Source organism: Hippopotamus amphibius, chromosome 9 (genome assembly GCF_030028045.1).
Source record: "Hippopotamus amphibius kiboko isolate mHipAmp2 chromosome 9, mHipAmp2.hap2, whole genome shotgun sequence".
Taxonomy (NCBI): domain Eukaryota; kingdom Metazoa; phylum Chordata; class Mammalia; order Artiodactyla; family Hippopotamidae; genus Hippopotamus; species Hippopotamus amphibius.
In genome coordinates, this window is record NC_080194.1 from 112,949,166 (window position 1) to 112,973,856 (window position 24,691).

Below are 24,691 nucleotides of genomic sequence, written 5' to 3' on the forward strand. Positions count from 1 at the left end.
TCCCTGCCGAAGCCAGACACCAGACACAGGGCGCTGGCTCTCCCTGGCGTGTAGCAGATTTTATTGCATACGTGGCACAGGCAGCACAGATAAGGCCAGGTGTGGCACTCTGGGTGGCTCTCTTCCACCTCAGCTCTGATCTCAAAGCCCTGGCCAGTGGGGGTAGGTGTACGGGGCTGGTCTTTATGATAGCATGATCAGTGGTGGGTCTGGCTAGGCCTGGGGGCCTGAGGCCAGAGCCCAGAAGGGCTGGAATGATAAAAATCCTCCTCTTGGAGAGTTTTGCTTCCTGGGATTCCTCAGGGCTGAAGTGCTAGCTCAGCACCAGTGTGGCCTTGTCCTCGGTGACAGTAGCTGAGTCCCCCTCCTCTTCAGGGCCCATCATGGGAAAAGGCCCCGGGGGCCGGTGCTGGAAGAGGGCTGCCCGGTTCTGCTGCTCACCCTTCTTCACCCAGTGTCCATAGAGCCGGAAGGCACAGCCGTCAATGAGGCGCCGCACTGGCCTCAGTGCATAAGGGTCCCTCAACAGTGCACTCCTGGTCAGCGGCCGCACTCGGTGGGTGCTTAAGGCCACCCGTCCAGCAGCCAGCACTGTCCACACTGCCACCTGGGAAGGGAGGCAGTGTGAGCTCCACTGGTGCATCCACCACAAAAAAAATCACGGGTCAGAGGAACAGGCCCAGACCCTGACACACTCAGGCTTACCCGGAACCGCTGGCGGGGGGTGAGGTTCCAGGGTTGGCTGCCTTCACAGCGCTCAAAGAATGGGTGCTGTAGGGCTTGCTCAGCTGTCAGGCGCTCCTCCGGATCTACCTGCAGCAGCCTCGAGATCTAGGGGAGACCCCAGAGCATGAGGGGCAGCTCCTGGGCCTCCCTCCTTGCCCTCTCACGGCCCCAGCTCACCAGGTCTTTCACAGTGTCGGAACGGTCGTCCCACTCAGGTGAACTAAACTGGTACTGGCCCTCCATGATCATGCGTAACATCAGGATCTGGCGTCGGTGCCAGAATGGTGGTGAGCCAGCCAGGAGTGTGAACAGGATCACCCCGCAGGCCCAACTGAGAAAGAGACCAGAGTCAGGGGGGACTAGGGGATGAGCAAATGTGTTAAATGACAGTTCACAAAGGAGGAGGGAAGGGGGAGGCCAGAAACTCACAGATCGACCTCCTTGCCATAGCCTGGGTGGGTTTCATCCATGGAGCACTTAAGGATCTCTGGTGCTAGATACCCTGGAGTCCCACACAGCTCTGGGGAGAGAGGCCTGAGATTGATGGGATGTCACCAGCCCCCTCAAGGACCCTTAACCCCAGACCTCTGCTGGAGCCTTAACACTGCCAGGGCCACAAGTGTTCCCAGTCTGCTCCTGCCTGCCTTCTGCCAAGTCTCGGTATTAGACCTAAGCCCAGCTGAACAATTCAAGAACCCACTAAGGCTCCTGGTGGCCTTCCTGGGAAAACGTGATTTTTAGATTGACTTCGAGGTGCTATCCAACTGTATCATTTGCCTCCCCCAACCCTCCAGCCAACCCACTCCTCACACAACTTATTACCAAGTTTTAACATACATACACACATAGAAAACAAAACTTAAATCTTTTCTGTGTTCCTTTCTGCCCAAATCTATGCCTCTTCCTATAATCTCTACTACGGTTAGTGGAACCACCACTGGGATTTCTTAAGGCACATTCTGGGTAAGGCCTTTGTTTAACACCCTTCCCTAGCTTCCCACCATGGCCTCAGGATCAAGTCTGGAGCTCTCCATGACTTGATCTAAGCCTATATTTTTAGTTTCTTCTACCACTTCTGGCACCAGTCCTTCCATCCCAGCAATTTCCACACTGTGATCCATGGCAGGCTTCCAAGAGCTCTTAATAGGCCTGAACTGAGAAACTGAATTTCTCTTGGGAAATTCATTCCTATGCAAACTATGTACTGAATGCCTACCACATGCCAAGCACCACACCAGACACAGTGGTGAATTCTATGTGCCCTTACCAAGCTCACCATCTACCAGAAAGCAAACAAATAACAGAGTAAGACGTGTATCATGAAGTGCAGGAGATATAAGAGCAAAAAGCAGGGGCTCTAACCTGAAGTAAAAGTAAAAGCTGAATTATCCAAGCCAAGGGACGGTGGAGTGGGCAGGGGCAAAAATGATTCTGAATGGGGACGTGTGTGTGGCTGCCCAAAGGGAAACAAAGCACAGCATCTGGTAGATATGTCAATCCACAGATTAAGAGCATGAACTCTGGAGTCAGACTGTTCTAGTTCAAATCACACTTAACAGGACCTTGGGCGAGTCACCTCACCTCATTAAGCCCATGTATAGAGATACAAATACTATTTCAGAGTTGTTGAGAGGATATAGAGAAACAAGCCATGTAAAAAAATCAGTGTGGTACCTTACTCACAATAAGTGCTCAGTGAATGTTAGCTATTAGTAAGTCCAGTGCAGAGCCACTGAAGGAGCGGAAGTAGCATATTAAAGGCTCTGAGGAGTCCCACAGTTGAACCTTGTTTAGTTTTCCACTTGCACTAGAAATGGTTGTCACAACAAATGTGTTAACATTAGGGGACCCTGAGTCCCAGGACACCAGGTGAGAAGTGCTGTCGGGCCACACCAGGCTCCTCATAGCACCCAAGCATCACACTGTGGACCTGTCTCCACCAGATCCCAAAGGCACAGCTAAGCCCTTTTTTTCCCTCCTGTGACAAGCCCAGCCTCCCCAGGCCCAGGCCCGAGCCCCTTCCTCTGTGGGTCCCTATAGCTGAATCAGGTGCTCCTTCCTGCTGGCTTTCCTGACATGAGCCCTTGCCTGCCGTGTGCCATGATCTGCTCACTTGTCTGCCTCCATCCTCCCCAGGTCAGGAAGCCCACTTTGATTTGCACACTAGGCTGTGCACTCAGAGGGTACCTGGCAAGTGCTCACTGATTTTCCTTTCCTCGGTACTTGGACCCAGTTCTCAGAGCCAGCCAACCAGCCCCAGGCCTGAGCCTCCTTCCCTCCCAAGCCTCTCAGGGCACCAGGTCCCCTCACCTCGAAGCTTCTCGCCAGGTTCCAAGTGGCAGGAGAACCCAAAATCTGAAAGTCGGATCTGCATATTGTCATCTAGGAGAATATTCTCGGGCTTCAGGTCTCGGTGTACAATGTTGTTGGCGTGGAGAAAGCTCACTGCTTCCAGCAGAGACCTCATGATGGACCTGGGGGAGGTGCAGTCTCCTCTGCTTCTCCCTGCCCTGCCCCACCCCCTGCTCACCCCAGGGGCTGCAGGCTCAGCCATTACCTGGTTTCCTTTTCTGAGAGGGCCACCTTCTCTGTGAGATAGTCAAACAGCTCTCCCTTCCGCATCCTAAGGGATAGGAGGGGTTGGGAGATAGGTGCACCTCACAGTGGTGGCTGAGAAAATAAGCCAGTGCTCACAGAAAATACCGCGGAAGAGGCCAGTAAAGAGATCCCTCTGTAGACAAATGAAAGGGTCTCGAGACAGAGCGTTCTAAGAGTGAACCCGATGTCAGGGGCACTTTGGCCCAATGGGTTGGTGGTCGAAATATCTGCACTGTGCCACAAGGGGGCTATTTTAGCAAGCACAAGTGCCTTGTGATAATCATTTAGAGGAAGTCCTTCTTATCTGAGAATACACTCAAAATAGGCCTTTTGAAGTGAATCTATTTAGACCACAGATCAAAATTTCACAGTTAATAGTAGTAAGAAAGTTGAATAGGACTTTATTTTGAATATTGCTTATTTTATCTTGTCTTTAAAAACTGAGGTTGTAATTGCAATTCTGCATCAATCCTTGACATAAAGAACACATTAGGTTCTGCAAAGTTGCATGGTGGTGTAACAGACACTTCCGACTTCCCCTTGACTTTTGCAGAGGGTCATTTCCATCTAGAGACTTTGCAAATTTCTTCCAAGGGCCTGTCTTAAACATCTGGTACCCAAACCATTCTCTTTTGAAGTACCTTTGCAACTGGTTTGCATTATAGCACTGTATAATATCTGACATTCAGATTCAGACCAACCAGAAAAAGAACTGATGGGCAGAGAGAGATTCCAGTGGAAGGTGTTAAACACCGGGAGACTGGTGAGTGAGAGTCTGTTTATACGTGGTCAGCTCACAGATGAACACTCTCCTCTTAAAACAGGGTCTCATGAAAACCCTTTGTATTTAGCTGGTCACTGTAACTCTTAAAGAACTTGCCTCAATCAGGGCACCTAGGGAGAAGGGCCAGAGCCCTGGACTGGCAGGCAGGCCTGAGCTAGAGCAGAGGAAGGTGTGAGCAGGGTGGTCTTCAGCCCACTGTGCTGTAAGGCTGGGGCCATGCATGGAGGTGAGGAGGAGGACCGGGGCTGGGAGATACTCACAGGTCAAACACCAGGAACATGAAGCTAGAAGACTCGTAGGAATCGATGAGAGTGACTGGGGAAAGAGGCAGAAAGGCAGAGAGACAGAGATGGAAAGGAGCAGATGCACATTAAAGGGCCTTTTCCACCCTGAGGCAGCAGTGGGCTGTTACTGGGAAGGAAGGAGAACCAAAGGAGGCAGTAGGGACCCAGAGGCTGGCCACACTTTGAGGTGCAGCGGAGCCAGGAAGCAGGGAGCAGAGGCGTGGAGGCAGTGCCGGGGAAAGTGGGCTGTGGGCAGGGCTAACAGGAGTGGGGAGGGCAGCCTCACTGATGTGGGGGTGGCCAGCGACCTGGCGAAGGATGTGTGTCTCTCGCCGCGTGGCTTCTCGCACCTCCTCCAGCTGCTCAGGACTCAGCCGCTCGGCTGTCACCTCCATGATCTTCACCGCAAACTCGTGGCCAGTAGCTCGATGCACGCAACGGCGGACCACAGAGCTCACTCCTCTGCCACAGTCAGACAGTGCACGAGTCAGGGCCTCCTGCTCTCGTTTCCACACGGAGTGGAGCCTCGGCAGCCTCACACCCACTGTGCCAGACTCTAGAAACCCATCTAGACAAAAGGGCGACCTCCCGAGGAGCTCACCCTGGCCTACAGGAGCTTCGCAGCAGCCTCAGAAACCAACCTGGGCACCCAGCAAGGTGCAACATAAAGCTCACAGGGCAGGCAGGCAGGCAGGGGTCCTGGGTTCCAGTCTCTGACACACCCTCCATGGGTGAGCCTAGGCACTGAGCCCCAGAAGCTGCCCCTTGCCCTGGAACCCCACAAGGAGAAAGTGGGAAGAAATGACTTAACGCTCCCTCCAGATTTTACCCACTTCTATGGTTACCCCATCTAAATCCCAAAGCTCCCCTACAACACCTCAAGTGAAGAAGGCTTCAAATAAATATTGGGACAAGACCAAAGTTGAGAAGTAAGTCTTGGTTTAGGCCCCAAATTTGCCACTAATTAACCTCCAAGTGACCCACTGACACAAGGTCTCTGGGCTTCCATTTCACCTGTTCTGAAATGTAGCCAACAATATCTTGAAGGGATGCTGAAGGGCATTAATGAGGTAGAGACAGGAAAGTCCATTTGGCTTTGTAAAGACAAAGTCCTAAGGAATTCCATGGTGGTTCAGTGGTTAGGACTCCACGCTTCCATGGCAGGGGGCTTGTGTTCGATCCCTGGTCAGGGAACTAAGATCTCGCAAGCCACCTGGCGCGGCCGAAAAAAGAGAAAAAGAGATAAAGTCCTAGACCGGGATTTCCTTCCTTGGGCTCTGGACCAGTATGTCCGTAAGACCCTACAAGTACTTCCGGTTAACGTGCAAATCTCTCTAGGATCTGACCGCATACCACATTTCGCATGCTGGTTCCCTGGCCGCCTTTCACATAACCTCGCTGCTGTGCTCCCAAGGCCTCCTTGCCTTCATGTAACTCCTCCTTTTGTTTGAAATGTCTGACACCCACCTTGTTCTCTGTCCACCCCTTAAATGTTAAGACTTCCCCAGGATCGCATCCTTGGCCCTATTCTCAGGCTATATACACTCTCAGTAACCTTATCCACCTCCATGACTTCAACATTCATGCCCAGATGTCGCCACACCCTCCTCTCTTTTTTTTTTGCCCACACCACGCAGCTTGCAGGATTTTGACCAGCGATTGAACCCAGGCCACAGCAGTGAACGCCCAGAATTCTAATCACCAGGCCACCAGGGAACTCCTAGATGTCTCCCTTAAGTGTCAGGCCAACACGTCTTACTGAATGAACTGCTTCCCAACGGTCCTAGAGACATCACACTGTCATCATGACCACTGAACACTTCATCTTCCCCTGTCACTAGCTCCTCAATTCCTGATCTCAATTAATAGCAATGCCATTTAATCCGACTCCCAAACTAGAAACCCTGGTGCCATTCTTGGCTTCGCCCTCTCCCTCACAATCTACCACATCTAACCAGTCCAGCCCATTCTGTGTATCTCTCAAATCTGTTTCCTAGTACTCTACCCCCACAACCACCATGGCCTCCTAACTGATCTCCCTGCTGCTGATCTCAACCACTGCTACCCATCTACCACACTGCTTCAAGAATTAGCTTCTTAAAACAGCCCCAGTCATATCATTCGCTGCTTAAAAACTTGCCAGTTTAAATTCTCTACTAATAACACAACATTGTAAAGCAACTATACTCCAATAAAAATTAATTTAAAAAATTAAAAATAAAAAAATAAATTCTCTACTAAGTTCTAAGTGCCCCCTCATTTCTCAGCAGTACCCCTAGAGCAACTGTCCTCTTTTTAAATGATACCTAATACTTGCAACGTTATAGTTATCTGTGGAATGCACTCAAAATTCTTGTTTTCTTTCCATACTGTCTCCCTATTACTTACAAGATAAAAATCAAATCCTAATTCCTTCATCTGTCACTCAAGGCCTTCACCATCTTCTTAGTCTCTTCTCAGCCTCATCCCTCGCTATAACCCTGCTCTTCAACCTTTGTTTCACTGACTTACAACTTATCACAGATTATCAGAATGTGCCAAGCTCTTTCAAAGCTTCAGGCCTTTATACATGAAGAAATTGGTACACTGGGAAAAGTAATTTAGGTAGCGTGTGCAGGTAATTTACTGTGCAGAAAAACCAAGAGTGAAAGGATAGAAGAGAGAGACAAGGGATGATGCTAACACAGTAATCTTGGAATGAAATGATAAGGACCCTACCCTCTGATTCTTCAAAACTCATCTTTCTGTACCCCTTCTTGGCAGTGAAATTTCACCTAAGGGCTCCTCCTAGCCTCAGTGCATCTTCCCTCACCTGGTCCTGAAACCCTGCAGCATCTCAGGACTTGGATCTCAGTTCTCTTTTTTTCCTGATATTCTCTCTTCCCTGTGACCTCCATTCAGAACCAGAGGCTTTTTTTTTTTTTTTAATTTTGGCCATACCTCGAGCAGCACGCCGGATCTTAGTTCCCTGACCAGGGATGGAACCCGTGCCCCCTGCAGCAGAATCGCAGAGTCCTAACCACTGCACTGCAGGGAACTCCCCCCAAGGGGCTTTAAATACCAACTATGTGCAAATGCCTCCTGCTACACTGTCTCAAGCCTTGATTCCTCTCCCGAATTCCTGATTCCAAAAACCTTCCTGACATCTCCATATGCTATCTGAAAGGAGTCTGATAAAAAAATGCATAGGAATATCAAATCACTATGTTGTCTACCAGGAACTAACAAAGTGTTGTAGGTCAACTGTACTTCTAAAGCAAACAGAGAAAAAGAGATTAGACTTGTGGTTACCAGAAGTGAGGGGTAGCAGGAGGGGATGTACAACATGTAATGTACATGATAAATATAACTAACACTGCTGTACATTATATATTAAAGTGGTTAAGAGAGTAAACCCTGAGTTCTCATCACAAGGAGAAAAGCATTTTTGTATTTCTTTAGTTTTGTATCTATATGAGATAATGGATGTTCACTAAATTTACTGTAGTAATCATTTCATGATATATGCAAGTCAAATCATCATGCTGTACACCTTAAACATCTACAGTGCTGTATGTCAATTATAGCTCAATAAAACTGGGAAAGGAAAAAAGAAAAAAAATAAAAGGAGTCTGAATAAATCTAATGGTCACACCCGCATTGGATTTCCTGGCCTAAGGGGGATGTGTCACAGCAGACCATGCCAACCTTCCAGAAACATATTCTCCTTGTGTTTTTCTTTCTCACAGATGGCATCGCTGTAGTCTCCTTGCTGGCTCCTCCTTCTCTAACCCCTTAATGGTGACATGCCCCAGGGCCTGAGCCTAGGCCTCTTTCACATCTCTGCATTTCTCCTGCCAACCACTATCTATATGCTGATGCCTCTAGCACAGCGCTCTCACCTGAGTTCCAGACTCACATGCCCACTGGACAGCTCTAGTTGGTGGAACTCTTGACTTGCGCACCCCTCCCTGCAGACTGATCCTCCCCAGTCTTCTCCATTTCAGTAAATGGTACTCAAGGACTCAGATCCAAACCTTAGAATTTATTCTTGTTTTCTTCCCTTTCCCTAGTGGACCATACTCAATCCTTCAGGAAACTGTATCAAGTCTCTGTTCAAACCATAACCTAAATTATCCACTTGTTTCCAACTCTACCACTACCACTCTAGTCTAAACCATCACCATCCTTAGCCTGAATGAATCAAAAGCTTCCTAGCTGGTCTCTATGCTTCCATTCTTGCCCCTCTCATACCTATTCTCCACATAAGAGCCAGAATAACCTTTTTTAAATGTAATAACACACCTGTATTGGGCACTCACCATGTGCCAGGATGTGTCCTAACAGTATCATATTAATTCTTTCCATCCTCAAAGCAACCTAACAAGGTAGGATCTTCTTTTATTCTCCCATTTATAATGGAGAAACTGAGGCATAGAAAAGTTAAGTTCCTAGGCCCCAAATCACAGAAACGTAAATCAGATCGTATTACTACCCTTGTCTGAAATCACCAGTGTCACCAGAATAAACTTTAAATTCCTTATCCAGGGAACTTCCCTAGCGTTCCAGTGGTTAAGACTTCACCTTCCAATGCAGGGGGTGTGGGTTCGATCCCTAGTCAGGGAGCTAAGAGTCCACATGCCTCGTGACCAAAAAACCAAAACATAAAACAGAAGTAATATTGTAACAAATTCAATAAAGACTTTAAAAATGGTCCCCATCAGGGGACTTCCCTGGTGGCTCAGTTGTTAAGAATCCTCCTGCCAATGCAGGGAATGTGAGTTCAATCCCTGGTCCAGGAAGATCCCACATGCCTCAAAACAACTAAGCCCGTGTGCCACAACTACTGAAGCCCATGCACTTAGAGCCTGTGCTCTGCAACAAGAGAAGCCACCGCAATGAGAAGCCTGCGCACCAATAAAGAGTAGCCCCCAGTCTCCACAATTAGAGAAAGCCCGCACGCAGCAACAAAGACCCAACGCAGGCAATAAAAAAATGAATAAATAAATTTTAAAATATGGCCTACGTCAAAAACATCCCTATCCTGGCCCAAGGCTCTACATAATCCAACCTCTATTTACCTCTCCAACTTAATTTCCCCCACTCTTCCCACATCCTAGCCACTGTGATCTTCCATTGCTTGAATAGACCCTTTCCTGTGTTGAGCCTTTGTACTGCCATTCCCTCTGCCCAGAATATATCCTGCCTCAGCTCATGACCTGTTCATTCTCATCCTCAGGTCTCAGCTCCATTCTCTTGTTCCATAACCTTATTTATTTCCTCCCTAGCATTTACACTGAACTTTAACTTGTTTTCATGTTTATTGTCTCTCTCTACCACTAGAATATAAACTCCAGGAGAACAGAAACTTTGTAAGATGTAAGACGTGGGTCTTACATCCCCAGTGACTAGCACAGTGCACCCAGCACACCGTACATGCTTAGGAAACCTCGATGAATAAATGTGTCGGCCCCTGCCTCTATAGGTGAGGCCTTCTTTCTATTTGGTGCATGCTGAACTCCTATTCCTCCATCAAGGAGCAAATACCACCCCTTCTGGGAAGCTGTGCTTTTCTGAGACTCAACATACTTTTTACACAGCCTGATACTTTTTGAATGTTCGTGTGTCTCTTTCAGTCACTTCACCTGGAGTACCTCCAGGACATAAACAAACATCTCTTCTATCCTCCTCATGTTTACCTCTATGGCTGGAACACAGTATGTGCTTGAATTATGTTTGTTGAACACATAAACGAATTAATTTGTGAAAAATGGGGGCTGACCCAGAATCAGAGTCTAGTCACCAAATGTTCCTCCACTCACCACTGACCCTTCCCATTTAGAACTCTCCAGCCCTCCGAGGGAACTGCGTATCCTGACTAGGACCCAACTTCTCTGGACTTCTGTTTCCCTGCCATGGCCTCACCTGCCAATGATGTCCTTAGGGTCGTACTTCTGGTAAAACTCCTTGGCCGCAGCCCAGTCGGGCAGCTCATCCTCAGGCCCCACGTCCAGCGTCATTCTGAAGGAGGTGGGGGCCTGCGTGGAGGAAACGGAAGGCAATGAGGGCAGGGAGGCCCACAGGCTCTGAGAGGACGCACATCGCGGCTCGCGGAGGCGCAGGCCTTGCGGCTGGGGAGCCAGGATCCTAGGGGATGGGGACGGGGTGGGGGACGGATTGGGACTGCGGAGACCCCACGAAAGGGCCTTAGGGGTCGGGACAGGGTGGTAAGGCAGGGAGGGGGGCAGGGGAGGGAACGGGAAAAGGTGCGGAGGAAGAGGGGAAGGGACATTCGGGCGGGCGGCTGTTGATGCGCAGGCGCACTTGGGCGAGCGCGGGGATGGGGCGCGGGGTCTCGCGCTGGCTCACCCACGCGGGCGGGGAGACAAGCCACAGTCGACGCGAGGTAGCCCTGTCCCGGGGTTCTCCTCTAGCTCCTTACGGCATCCACAGGCTGTGCCGGCGACGACCTCAAGCCCCGCCCCCATTCTGTCCGCCAATGGCCAGCGCCACCCAGACTGAGGTTCAAAAATCCTTCCGATTGGAAACTGGTAGTCCAATAAGAAGCCGAGAGTCCCGAGGCTGGCGCGGGAGTTGGAGCTCCGAGTCACCTAAGGTTGCGATGCTGAGGCGGGGCTTCAGCTATGGCCAATCAGAGCACGGAATCTGCTGAGGCCAGCAGAGGGCGGAGCTTGTTGACCAGTGGGGCTGGAGGCCTGGAACGGGACCCGGAAGTTAGGTTTACAGGTAAGTGTGACCTCTGGGTAGCTGAGACGTGGGACTCGTTGCGCCTCCGACTCCCGAACCTTGGGCATGGTCCCCTCAGTCTCTCAGAATCCCTATCAGAATTCGGCTTTTAAAAACATTGGCAGGCTGGTCCAAAGCGCCTGATTTGAGGGGCAGACTCCAGCCCTTAAAACGCGCGGAGCACGCAGGTTGGCCCTCAGCTTGGCCACTTGGTGCGAACTTGTGTGAGCCATGGCCCGTCAACCAGAAGCGGCTTTCTTGTCTTGTGGCTGCTCTGAACTCTTGAATACCTCCAAAGCCCTAGTGCTCATCATCTGGGGTTATACGTTTTCCAAGTCTTCCACCACCACCTCCCAAAAGCCTTGGGGAATACCACACTCTGTTTTAAGCCTACCAAGTTATGAAATTCTGCCAGGAGCGACATACTTCCGAAAGCTCAGGGCACAGCTCAACCCTGGCATCCACTTAATGATAGCATAATGAGTACAATCTGAAATTGAGCAAGTGAATAAACATATTGATGTCGTTGGCAGCCTAGGTTCTTACTGTGGAAATACGGAATTTGGAATGGGGAAAGGAGAGAACCTTATGATTGAAATTGGAGGTATGATTTTAAGAATGATTTCAGATAAAATTAGATATTTTCTAGCTTTAACCTCTGAAAGGGCCTAGAAGCAGTAATGTCCCCAGTAGAGTGAGCATAGCTAGTGTCTAGATACTGACTTCAAAGTAACAGTCCTCAGTAAAAGGAACCAGGGCTCCTTGGGAGATGGCCAATTCCCTGGCTGGAACAGAGAAAGTACAAGATGAGCCTGGAATAATTTGTGCCAGAAAGTAACTGAAGAAAGATGGGGTCTTAAGACACAAGAACCATGTTGAAATCAGGGACAAAAAGAATAATGAGACTGAGAGGTCTATGGGGGAGACTTTTGATGTGCTAGAAATGTTCTGTTCATCTAGGTGGTGATTACACATGTGTTCTTGTAAAAACACTCACCAGTTGGCGGCACATAAGATCTGTGTACTTTACTGCAGGTAAATTGTACCTCAATATAACAATTTAAGAAGGCTAATGACAGTAATGGGTATAACAAATTGAATTTTAAAACAATCTGAGACCATACTGACACTAAAAATTATAAGTAAATAAATGGAGGAAAAGATCTTTATAGTAGAATGCCAACTAATAAGTGTAAAAAGAATGGCAAAGTTAAAACATCAACATTTTGCAAGCCTCGTAATAACTGACTTGGCCAAAATAGGCATTAAAGTTAGTGGTGAAAGTTCGCTGAGGATTTATACAGATAACTTTTTAATTACAAAGGAAAAAAAGTATCTTTACCTTGCAGAAATCTGACAGACACTATCTTAAAACTTCCACCAATAAAAGGGCAAATTGGCATATGCCTTTTTTTTTTTTTTTTGGCATATGCCTCTTGATGTGATGTACTCAGGACATACAACTCATGTAATTATTTCAGCCAAAAATGCATAACCTGAATTCAATCATAAGAACCCAAACTGAGAGACATTCTACAAACTGGCCTCACCTCAAAAATATCATGAAAGACAAAAAAAGAAAGGATGAGGACTAAAAATTGAAGAATGCTAAAGAGATATGACAAACTAAATGCAGTAAGTGTTCCCACACCGGACCCTAAAGCAGAAATTGCTATAAAGGACACTATTGGGATAACTGGCAAGTTTGGATATGGACTGTATATTAGAAGATAATATTGTACTGATGTCAACTTCTCTGAATTATATAATTGTACTATAGTTATGGGAGAGAATATCCTTGTTCTTAGGAGATATAGATCATGATGTATTTAGAGATGAAGGGCCTTCAGCTTACCCACAAATGGTTCAGCAATAACAGTTATGTATATTTAGAAAGATATAAAGCAAATGTGGTAAAGTGTTAAAAATTATAAATCTAGGTTAAGAGTACACGAGTTCATTGTACTATTCTTTTATTGTTCTAAATATTTGAAAGCTTTTCAAAATAGTTAAAAACAGCAAGACCTCATGTAATCAGTTTGGGGAAATGAGATATTCTAGTAAACTGTAGCTGCTAATTAATCAAATATTAGCTTTAAATTTTGTTTTGTAAAAAGTCTCTCTAAGATGAGTTATCCTGATGCCCAGAAAGCACCTCACACGAATTAAATCAGAGTCTCTGGTGGGGGTAAAGCTCAGTCATAAGTTACTTTTTAAGGCTTCTCAGGAGGTTCCACTGTGAAGTCAGGGTTCAGAACCACTGCTGTCCATATGGCTTCTACCCGTTGTTGTAGTTCTAACCTCTGGACCAACAATGGATTCCCTTCACTTTTCCTTCCTGAAACAGTCTGGAACACTGAAAACAACCATCATGTGCCCCTCTCTCCTGCCCCTTTAATCTTCTCTCTTCAGTGTGCAACATCTAATTCTTTTAGGTGCTCTGTTGGTCTCTCTGTTGGTGAAATAACCCCAAAATTTCATCCCCAGGGTACATGTACTTCAAAAGACATGTACAAGAATGTCCACAGTAGCATGATTCATAATATCCTAAAATGGGAAACATTCCACAAGTCCACTAACAGAAAATGGGTAAATAGTAATATAGTCACACAGGAATACTACACAGTAATGAAAACCACAGCTACCCCAAATATTGATGAATCTCACAGGCAATGTTAAATAAAAGAAGCAAGACATAAAAAGAATACATGATTCCATTTATATAGTGTTCAAATGCAGGCAAAATTAAACTACATTGTTAGAAGTCAGAATACCTGTGGGTAACAAACAGAAAGTTACCTGTGGGAAGAAAGGAAGGTATTGCGATTGGGAGGGGTATAAAGGAGGCTTTGGAGTGCTGGCAATGTTAAATTCTTGACTGAATGGTGGTTTTTCAGATGCTTTCTTTGTGTTAACTTATTGAGCTGTGTATTTGTTGTGGATATTTTGCTTTATGTACCTTGCAATTTTTAAAATGATTAAAATATTATCACAAGGCCCAAGAAAAAGGATATGAAAACCCATTATAATCATACAAGTTTCCACATACAGGGTGGTGGTTGCTATTATCCAATCCTTTCACTCCTCTCTCAGCTCTGGAACTAAACTGTCTAGGTTGAATTCCAGATCTGCCACTTACTAACTGTGTGACCTTGGATAATCTGTGCCTGTTTCCTCAACTATAAAATAAGAATAGTACCTACTATTGAGTGATTTTGAGGACTGAAGAAGTTAAAACACTTAGAACACAGCCTGGACTATAGTAAGCACTCAATAAATAGTAGCTGCTGCTATGACTCTTCCTCTCTGGCCTCAGGGTCTCCGTTGATAGGTGAGGGAGAAGCTTGGGTCTTTCCAAGAAGGGAGACTTCCAGAAGGAGGGAAAAGAGGGGGAAAATCCTTTCCTCCTCTTGAAACTCCTAGGTAAAGGGAGATGCAGGCTTCTGCTATCAGTCAGATGTCCAGTCTGGCTCTCACCAAGGGCCCAGGGAAAAGCAGGGGAAGAACAATTAGACAGGAGCATTTCACCACTAAAAAAGATTTTTATTACAAAACAAACACTAATAAAATCAGGCCTGGGCTGCAACCCCACCTCCTAGAGACCCCTAGGATGGAGTAGATTGGGGAGAATAGGGGATGGTGGGCACTGAAAGAACAGAGCAGGCTGACCGCCCCTCATGAGTCTCAGCTGCTGCCTTTTATAAAGGGCTAAAGACCTCTTCCAAAGCCCTTTGAGAGAGGCACCATCCTTCCAGCCAGGAAGTACCTTTGTTGGCACCAGACCCTAACAATGCCGCACTGCAGGATCCAGGATGTCTCGGCTGACTCTCAGCAAAGGCCAGCCAGGGTCACTCAGCCTGGGCGATGGCGTAGGAGAGCAGCCATAGAAGCAGGGGGCCCAGAACGAGGACAGCAAGCCAGACGGCAAAGCTGGCCAGGATGAACCTCCGGGCCCGGGCCCCCCAGTGCACTGCCTCCTCCAACCGGCCTGCCTTATGCCGCTCTTCCGCCTGTGGGGGCAGGTTTTTGGTTAGGTTCTCCCCCTGCTTCTGCCCCAAAATGCCCACTGCCCCACTCCAATCCTACACCCTCATCATGGCTCAAAATCTCACACCCAAACCCACCACCTCCCTTTCCAGTTTCTCTCGCTCATGTCTCAACTGCAAAGTAAGGTACCCACTCTGCTCTGCCTCCTTTTCAGGATGGCTGTTGTTTAGCTCAGAAGATTACATATGGGATCATATACTTTTCAATCATTTTATTCCTCATCCTTTTCTACTCATTTCAGATTCATTCAGAATTTGGAATTCTTGGCAAGAAACCGTGAGCAATCTTGGAGTATTTCACTCATGTCCAATCAAACAACACTCCATTCTCATTAGCCCACTGGGCCTTATCTTTTTCATTATGGGTTTTTATGATTTTGCTCAATTGAAACCCAGAAATTAGGATGATAAGAAAACAGTTTCTGATAAAAACACTAGGGTTGAGGAGATTCCAGTATGATGTTTAGGTCAGCCTGTGTGGCCTTTCAAAAGGTACACGTGCAGCTTCTGTTAGATGTTTTGAAATGGTGAAGCCCTCGCAAAAACTTCATAGCTGCTTCCGAACTCCTACAGATTGTTCTAATTACTGCTCAGCTGCCCTGAGTCTTGCCCCTTCCAGTTCATCCTCTTTATAGGCCTTGAGAGTGGATCTTACTGCAACACACATCTGACCACGTCCTCCTCCTTTGTAAAAATCCTTGAAAGGCTCCCCAGTACTTCCCAGATAAAGCTGAAACTCCTAAGCACAGCACTGGAGGCTCTTGGAAATCTGGATCCTCTGGCTTCATCTCTCACTATTCCTTACTGGTTCAGTCATGCTGAACTAATAGTCCATGTTGCCTTTGTGTAGGCTGCCTGTGCTCCCTTCACCTGGAATGCCCTTTTACTCACTCATCCTTTAAGATTACTTTCTTTTCACTCCCTTAGGATGCCTTTCCTGTCACCTACTCTATTATACATGTACACGTAATCACATACATATATTCTCCTAGCTCCCAGAATACCCTGTGCTTCCTCTAGCATAGTACAGATGAGATGCATTTCATTAATAATTACTCATTTTCACAGCCATATCTTTTGCTAGACTGTGGGCCCTTTGACGGCAGAAACCATAACTTATTCTTATTTCTGGCACCCGGCCCACAGCCAAGCTCTGGCAGCTACTTATTGACAGATCAACGTAGATAGAACAGGTATACGAATCCACTCTTACCACACCCACAGCCCTGCTCCCATAGGAACTGCATTCCTCACCTTGATGGCAAACACAAGGGCCACGACTCCCAGGCAAGAGCAGCCACATACAATGCTAGTAGCTGCCAAGTAGCGGAGGCGGAGCCAGCAGCAGCGAATTGGGGATGGAGAACGAGCAGCTTCCATGTTGCTCACCAAGCTCTCCACTGCCTTCTCCTCATCCTCCATCACCTGTAGGGGATACAGTCAGGATACTTGTAAGCCCAACAACTGAACCCTTGGTCTACCTTGCTCAGACTCTACCCTTCTCTCTCATCATGTCATGGCCTACTCTCATGTCAAACTCTCAGGAATGCTTGCTGCCTTACTTGGGGAAGTCCCCTAGTGACTCACAGACCGAGAGAGGAAATGTGTGTCTGAAATCCTTTTTCCTCAGCCTAAGGTTCCAAGTCTTTAAGGTCAAACTGGTGTGAACATAGCATTATCTGTATTACTTACTGTTTTGACAAATGAGGAAAGCAAAATGACAGGTGCACAATGAGATGAAAGAGAGACAGAGAATCTCAAAAATTGCTAGAAGTCTGAGGCTACCCAAGTCAGTGATTTTAAACGGTATTTCAAAGGGCCCTGAAGTTCCTTACAGGCTGCCCCCAAATATTAAGGAGGAATCAGAGAATGGCACCCCAGGCCTTGTACTCCGCTTCAAGGAAATCAGCCATTTCATGTGAAAACATAGTCCTGGGGATAGGGGAAAAGTACCCATCTAAGCTCTCTTTATAGCTAAGGAAACTCAACATCAGAAAGACCTCACCTCCCCAAATCAGAGCCTCCCTTGCTATGCAGACTCCCTTCCACCACCTCTCTCCATTTTAACCCAGGTAATACAACACAATCAGATTAACACCCAGTCCAAATGACCTCATAAGCCACACAGAAACCTGCATAATGATGCCCTATTTAATCATTTCTCATCTCCTATTTCCCAAGCCCTCAGAGCTCTGGCATCAAACCACCTTTCTACCTTCATCCCCAACCATTCCCCTACACCCTAGACAAAATGAAAACATTTGCAGTTCTCTGAACACAAGTAACAAAGGATAGGAAGGGTGAAAGAGAAGAGGCAAGACAAGCAAAGAGCCAAGAATGGTATGTGCCACAAAGCTGCAGGAGAATAGACACGAGAGAACTGAGATGACATAAACACAGGTACAATCATCAGGGGGAGAACACAAGGAGAGGGTCCAGGAAATTGAGGCCAGAGAAATGTAAAAACAAACAGGGACTCTTACCTGGCTATAGGCCTTGAGGAACTGTGAGTTTCGGCTCCTGCCTCAGGTTTGATTTGGCTTGGGTGGAGATGGAGCTGACTCAGGGCTCCAAGCCAAGCCCAGGGGTGGGGTTGGGTGGCCAGCCACCATCTGAAGAGCCCCAGGAGCTCAGAAGGGGGTGTGGCTGATTCAAACCAGTCTGGCTAGATGGAGGAAAGCAAGGGAAGGCAAAGGATGGAATAACTGGAGGTAGGACGCCTGCCTTCTGGAAAGGGAGTGAAAGCACCTGAGCAAGAGGGATCAAAGCAGGGAAAAGTCTGAGGCATCAGCTCCCAAAGAAAGTCCAGGAACCAAAGGAATAGAGAGGAGGAGAGAAGTATGAGTCTGAATGACTTAAAATTGAAACTTTAGAGAAAGGTACCCTACCAGATCAGATTTGCCATTCTTCTCTCTTCTTGGGTGGAGACTTCTGCCTCAAAGATACATAATCCTCGGTTAGAGATCAGGTACTAGGGTCTTAGCAAGAGCGAGAGAAAAGAAAAACGACACCCAAGTTCCCACCCGACCCTCCACCAGACCAGAAAATCAGAAGCCTCCTTACGCGGATGCTCATACAGAAACTAAGTTTATTATTTTTTTCTTCTTAAAAAAAAAAAAAAAAAAAAAAAAAGCAAAAAAAAACTCATTGTAGAGAGAAGCCCCTCCCCCTTCCCCTAAGGGTGGGGGGCTGTGAAAGACAGCTGGGGAAATCAAGTACAAGGGGGTGGGGACAGAGACTATCTTACCACCCTTAACACTGCCCAGCCACATGGGGTGGAAGGGAAGGGGATATGTGAAGAGCCCCATTTCCATGACAACCAGTTGCCTACCCCCTACTTTGGTGGAAAGAAGGGAGAAGGCCCCTATGTCTCCCTGGAGGAATCCCCCCTCAAAAGACTTCAAGTAGTGGTTAACAGAGTCAGGCCTGGTCATGGAGGGAAAGGGGCCATGGCAGAAAGCCTAGGTGAAGGGGGCAGCCCACTCACGTCTTGGCCTTACGGCCTCTGTGACTAATGGTAGGGCCAGCCAAGTGGGGAGGGGCGCTGCTGCGCAAGATACGCTGGTCCCCTGGGTTGGTAGCCCCACCAAGCCGGCGGGGGCCAGGCCGGCGCCGTGGGGTCCCATCCCCTTCCTCCTCCTCACCTGAGGCTTCAGCCTCAGACTCCTCTACTGAACCCTCAGGCCCCAGGGGACTTGGGGGCTGCAGGCGGCTTCGCTTTGCCAGCCCAGGACCACCGCCAACTGGGGCCCCTGCCCGTTTGCGAGGCACCTTCTCAGTCTCTAGTGGGGGAACTAGAGACCCTGGACGCAGCCGGGTCGAGCGCAGTTTTGGAGCTAATGAGACCACCGGAGGTGTCAATTCTAACCCGCCTGGCCCACTATCTGCTAAATCCAGGTCATCCTGAATTACAGCCACCACCATAGACCCTTCACTCTTTCGTCCCCGCATTCCCTCTGCTTCAAGACGTAAGCGGGCCAGGCGGGTGAGGGGGCGGCTTCCATCCTCATCAGATGAACTACCCTCACTCTCCCCCTGGCCCTGGGGTTGCCGCTGCTTCCCCAATCCACAGCTCTCGAGGACAGAAGAGCTGTCACGGTCCAAGACAGGGAGCTGGCTGGGCCGAGGTGACGGTGGATTCTTGGGAGGTCGGCCCCGCTTCCGCTTGGGTGGGGATGTTGAAATGGTGAGAGTGGTGACAGTGTTGGCGACAGTAGCAGTGGGACAGGCTAGGAGTGGTGGGAGTGGTGGCAGGGGTGGCAGTAGCGGGAGTGGCTGTGTCCGGCTCTCTAAGTTGCCATCCCCTGAAGAGGAAATGGTCCCAGGAATGGGCAAATCTCGGGCCTTAGGGGGCCGCCCACGCCTTCTCTTCTCCACAGGTGATAGGATGATGGGCTCGGGTCTATGAATTGGCTGGGGTCCAAGAGGCTGGGGCCCAGGAATAAGCTGGGGTGCCAGGACAGGCTCCGCAACAATAAGGGTCTCAGCCCCAGGGACTGGGTCAGCCCCATTGGTTTTTCCCTTAGAGGTGGATGAAGGTGCTTCATCGACCCCTTGCCCAGCATCTGCTGGAGACCTGTTCTTCTTGGGGGGCCTCCCCCTCCGACGTTTCACAGCAGGAGGGGTGATGGCAAGCAGCGCCCCTTCTCCATTTTCCGGGCTGCCCCCGCCAGTCACCCCCAGCTCAATGCGACGGCGAGCTATGAAGGGCTGCTGGGTTGGGGTGGGCAGTGTGGATGGGGGAGCAGCTTCACAGGGACCACTGACGGGAGGTGAGGATTCTGGCCCCGACATGCTGCGGGTAGATGGGCTTCCCGGGCTGGCACCAGTCTCAGAGACCCCAGGCACTAGGGTGCTGGCAGTTCCCCGCTGCTGTCGCCGTCGCCTCACCAGTTCCTTCTCCTCTACCACAGTCACTAGCCGTCCTGGCAGCTTGCGAAGCACTTTAGGACCTGGAGGCTGCCCTGGCCGACCAGCCCCCTGACCCCTAATTTCTACATCAGCACTGGTGCGACGCCGAGGGGGCCGGGCAGGTGAAGGACCGTCAGGTGTGGAGGTGGCCGAGGATGAGGTTGATGGGGCTGTGACCTCAGCTGAAACAAGTTCCTGTGGTTTCTCTGGGGTAGAGGTTGGGGTCTGGGCCTCCACCAATTCTTCTGAGTTCTTGTCAGCCTCCAGTGACTCCTGAAGTAGCTCATCAGATGCTGCTGAGGGTGGGAGCTCCAGCCTATTACTCTCACTCAGACACGTGGGCACTTCCTCACCATCAGGCAGCACTGAGAGGGTGGTCGCCTCAGCAGGCTCGGGCACCTCCTGCTCTTGACCGTTGGGGACGCTGCCAGCCGCCAGGGTTGGGCTAGGTGCAGAAGAGGTGAGAGAAAGGTTCTTCTCTGACATAGGCAGGATCTCAACAGCAACTGGCAACAGATCCTTAGGGGGCACAAGAGTAACTGGGGAAGTCTCGGAACTGGCCATATTAGCCAGCTCCAGGGACTCAGTAGATGCCATTGCTTGTGGACACAGCTCTGCCTCAGGCCCCATGCCCAAGGGGAGGTTGGTGACTGGTGGGGAAATGGGCACAGACGGTAGACCAAGCAGGAGAGGGGAGGAAGGAGTTAAGAGAGAAGTTTGGGCTGGAGGTGGGGTATGAGCTGGTGGAGGGGTACAGGCAGGAGGAGGGGTACAGGCAGAAGAACAAGAGGGAGGAATCTGTGCAGAAGGAAGAGGGGGAGAAGGCAAGATATGGACAGGAAGAACGGTTATTGGATTTGGGGCTGAAACAGGAATTGGGGCAGAGATTGGGACAGGGATTGGGGCAGGAATTGCAGCAGGAGCTGAAGCTGGAGTGGGTCGAGGCCTAGGCGCTGGCCGGGGAACTCGTTCCCTGGCAGGGCTGCAGCGGGGGGGTGTGGAGGTGCTGCGGGTTTGATTGGTGGATGTGACAGGAGTGTGGTTTGCCCCTTGAGTTTCAGCCCGGGCTCCACGAAGACGCTCACTGACGCGAGTCCCTGGCCTTTCGGGGGCCTTGGCCTTCTTACTGCGCCGGTGGCTGCCTCCACCAGTCCCACAGGAAACCTCATCCCCAGCCCCTGGCCCCTCCTCCTCCTCTTGGGGTAGGCGGAACACCTCCTCCTTGGCTTGGTCCAGGTCCTTGCGGGCAGCTTCCACTTGCTCCTAACCAAAAACAGAGCCCAAGGAGTGGTCAGAGGGAGGCAAGCAGCACAGGGAGTAGGTGGAAAACAGCCACTTTCCACTTTTAACCCCACCCCTGAGAAGTACTCACTTCTGCCTGCTTGAGCTCCTCTCGGCTCACCTCCTCCAGTGAGGCTTCCAGGAATTTCATGGCATAGCGCTCAATGGGGGTCAGCTGTGGGGAAGAGCAGTGGTGCTGAACATGGGGACCTGGTGCCCAGGGGCCATCACCCTTGATTATTTTCACCAGAGAAGATAGAAAGACGGTCAGAGTCCAGAGGAAGGAGCTGTGGAGGGTGAGGTTGAGAACTAGTGGATTCAACACTGACCTGTTCTACAAGAGCAGCAATTTCCTGCTCAGCCCGGGACATCTCCTCATCTTCAGCCCCAGGCCGACCAGCCTCCTCTCCCTCACCAGCAGGAAACCCATCATTCTCATTGAATTCTGCAAGCTCAGCCACCTGTTCAGCCTTAGCCTGGGTGGCTGCACGGATATCCTCTTCATCCTCTGCCCGACACAATGCCTATGAGGGTGTGGAGAAGAAAAATCATGAGAATTAGAGAGCTTTACAACCTGTGATTTGATTCTGACAAATATTTGAGGTCACATTTACACCAAACCAGATTTACATCAGAACTCAACTCTCTTATGGGCCCCCAAAATTGTCAAAGCAACAAGTGGTCCACATAGGATGGGAACGAATTCAACCAGGAGTCCCACCAGGGACAAAATAACTGTTTTAGAGGCCTCTAGTTCCGCATACTTTCCATTCATGAAGTCAGCCTCAAATCTCTTTAAAAAAGCAATCGCAAAACTTTTGAATGCAAAATAATCCACAATTTTTTTTTTGCACTGAGAAGCCTCATGAAAGTAGACTAACATCTGATCATTCCCCTGAGATGAATACCAAGGGAGATCACACCAAAGTCACTGAGGGAAGCAGCCTGGATGGAGCATGAGAGGAAGGCACTTGGAAAATTTCTCCATGATAATCCACACCTGTAGTTCCTAAATATCTACTTCTGAAAAAATACAAATGTCCAGACTTCACCTCTCAAAATCATGATTTAAGTAGATTCTGAGATGGAGCCCAGCAATCAATCTTTTTCAAAGCCTTGCAAGTGATTCTAGTATGCATTAATGTTTGGGAAATGAGTTTTACACAATATATGAAGCACTTCTTACATCCACTATGCCATTTAACCCTCAGTTAATTCCTTCTAATGTAGCATTTCAGAAAATGAGGCTCAGAAGATTAAATGGATGTGGCTTAACAAACACTATTAAGAAGCGCTGCTGGAATTCAAACCTAGAACCGTGGACTTCAGATCCTGTATTTTAACTATGAAATCACGTGAACAAATAAGCAATCTACACACAACTATCAAAGGCCAACTGTAATCTTGGAAGCAGCAGAAATAGCTCCTTCCCCTTAGACAAACTTAAGAGACTGAGAAACGACACATGTTGTAACATTAGCTCTACCCTAGGGATTGCCCACTCTTTTTTTGCAGCAGGATCTTAGCTCTCTGACCTGGGATCGAACGTGCCCCCCTGCAATGGAAGGACAGAGTCTTAACCACTGGTCTGCCAGTGAAGCCCCTGCCCACTCTTTTCACCTGCTCCAGGATATGGGTCTGCTTGCTGGCCACAGTCTCTTCCTCATCTTCAGGGGCAGAGGGTACAGATGAGCCAGATGGCTCCTCCAGAGGCATATCAAATAGCTCTCGGATGGTCTGCTTTAGAAAGAACATATGAAAAGTGTCAGAGCCATTGGAATGTTGGTCCCAGGTCTACAGCTATGAATAGTATCAGAAGCACCAGTGGTTGAAGAGGCAGATCTGTGGAGGCCAAAGGGTCCTTTTTAATAAGCAGTAGTAAACTCCTACAGGCACAGCAGTTCTCTCCCGCACAGACTGGAAGATCTTAGTACCTGCTTAAAATAGGCTGTGGTGAAGTTGCCTCCCTCAATCGCCATGTCTCCCAACATTCTCTTCTGATTTGCCTTTTTTAGGATGTTCTCTTCCACTGTCCGTTCACTGATAAGCCTAGGGGGTGATGAAGGACAAATATAAACAGTCAAATACACCAGTAAAACCCTACTAAGCAAAGGGAAAGTAAGGTAAAGGGAGACTAGCCAATACCTATATATGTGGACATCTCGGGTCTGGCCAATTCGGTGGCAGCGATCCTGGGCCTGAGCATCCATGGTAGGATTCCAGTCGCTGTCATAAAAAACAACAGTGTCTGCCCCCGTCAGGTTCACGCCCACACCCCCACTCCGAGTTGAAAGGATGAAGCAGAATATGCGTTTGTCTGCATTGAATCGTTCCATCAAGGCCTAGAGGAAAAGGAAAAAAAAGATAGTATTGGGAGACACATCCCCCAAAACAGACCAAGGTTTAGTGGGGCCCCTCCTGGGACTCTGAGCTCTGGAAAAAGGAGACAGAGCTGAGGCGAGCCTCTAAGGGCTGCAGATGCCTGGGTTACCTGTCTCTGTTCAACTCTAGTAGACCCATCCAGACGCAAGTAGAGGTGGCCATGGTAGGTGAGAAACTGCTCCAACACATCCAGCATTCGGGTCATCTGGGTGAATATGAGCACCCGGTGGCCCTCCGCCTTGAGCTGTCGCAACAGCACTGCCAACGTTTGCAACTTTCCTAAAGAGATATGAAGGGGTACAGGGAGCTAGCTGGCTATAAGCTGGAGTGGGAAGAACACAGCACTGGAAGCCTGTGTAGTTGAAAGAGAGTTTTATGCCAGGGTTTCAATTAACCCAGGGGATCAAAAATATTTAACTTTATATATTTTCTTCCCTTACGGGTTCTTTCTCTTCAGTCTGCTCCTGTCTTGGATCTGACTTCTTTTGGTCTAACTAGAGGTAGGGTAGGATCCCCAGATCCTCGAGGGAAAAGAAAGAAATCCTCAATGGTGTATGAGCAAGGGACCTTCAAGTACTACACTGAATTATACCAGCTGAAGCACAAGCAATTCACAAGATGAACATTAACAAATCCGTTGATGTCACAGCTCATGAGGATGGAAGGTCACTGAGATCAGAACCATAGAGGTAGGATCTTATGAGGTTATCTAGTTTAACTTCCCATCAAACACAAAAATAACTTCTGATTCAATCAGTTGGAACACTTTTAACAAAGACTTTCAATTCACCTATTCTGAATGGTTTAAAATGTTATAAAATTATTTTACTAAAATATTTATCGAACATATATTAATGAAAATTCTGCTGGCTTCTTATTTTCTAAGACATTTAAGACAACTATAGAAGTTACTATAGAAATATCTGTGCAGAGTTGTGGCAGAAACTATTTCA

The 24,691-nt window shown here is 48.5% G+C and overlaps 3 protein-coding genes across 12 annotated transcripts in view; all 3 read right to left on the reverse strand.

Moving 5' to 3' along the window:
• Positions 1 to 44: 44 nt before the first annotated feature.
• On the reverse strand, positions 45 to 16,556 carry PHKG2 (phosphorylase kinase catalytic subunit gamma 2). The gene is made up of 11 exons (XM_057695382.1): positions 16,419 to 16,556; positions 10,741 to 11,087; positions 10,297 to 10,409; positions 4,679 to 4,854; positions 4,369 to 4,423; positions 3,284 to 3,349; positions 3,037 to 3,200; positions 1,156 to 1,246; positions 904 to 1,057; positions 706 to 831; positions 45 to 607 (listed from the first exon to the last, which is right to left on the reverse strand). Exons 3-11 carry the CDS (start codon positions 10,389 to 10,391, stop codon positions 314 to 316), a joined length of 1,221 nt encoding a protein of 406 aa, XP_057551365.1. The 5' UTR covers positions 10,392 to 10,409; positions 10,741 to 11,087; positions 16,419 to 16,556; the 3' UTR covers positions 45 to 313.
• Positions 14,641 to 17,783, reverse strand: TMEM265 (transmembrane protein 265). Its single transcript, XM_057695383.1, has 3 exons — positions 17,648 to 17,783; positions 16,419 to 16,589; positions 14,641 to 15,128 (listed from the first exon to the last, which is right to left on the reverse strand). The coding sequence occupies exons 2-3, from the start codon at positions 16,584 to 16,586 to the stop codon at positions 14,967 to 14,969; spliced, it is 330 nt and encodes a 109-aa protein (XP_057551366.1). The 5' UTR covers positions 16,587 to 16,589; positions 17,648 to 17,783; the 3' UTR covers positions 14,641 to 14,966.
• SRCAP (Snf2 related CREBBP activator protein) overlaps positions 17,692 to 24,691 on the reverse strand; it is a 32,395-nt gene continuing 25,395 nt past the window's right edge. For 6 of the 10 annotated variants that reach the window (XM_057695370.1, XM_057695372.1, XM_057695368.1 and 3 more), the window contains 7 exons: positions 23,848 to 24,017; positions 23,502 to 23,698; positions 23,291 to 23,405; positions 22,977 to 23,096; positions 21,686 to 21,880; positions 21,448 to 21,531; positions 18,630 to 21,338 (listed from right to left, as the gene is read on the reverse strand). In XM_057695370.1, coding sequence (XP_057551353.1) covers positions 18,648 to 21,338; positions 21,448 to 21,531; positions 21,686 to 21,880; positions 22,977 to 23,096; positions 23,291 to 23,405; positions 23,502 to 23,698; positions 23,848 to 24,017 — 3,572 coding nt within the window. In that variant the 3' untranslated portion in view covers positions 18,630 to 18,647. Of the gene's footprint in view, positions 17,830 to 18,052; positions 18,096 to 18,629; positions 21,339 to 21,447; positions 21,532 to 21,685; positions 21,881 to 22,976; positions 23,097 to 23,290; positions 23,406 to 23,501; positions 23,699 to 23,847; positions 24,018 to 24,691 lie in introns of those variants that run through there. The other 4 variants (XM_057695374.1, XR_009047463.1, XM_057695376.1 and 1 more) reach the window with 4 other exon arrangements.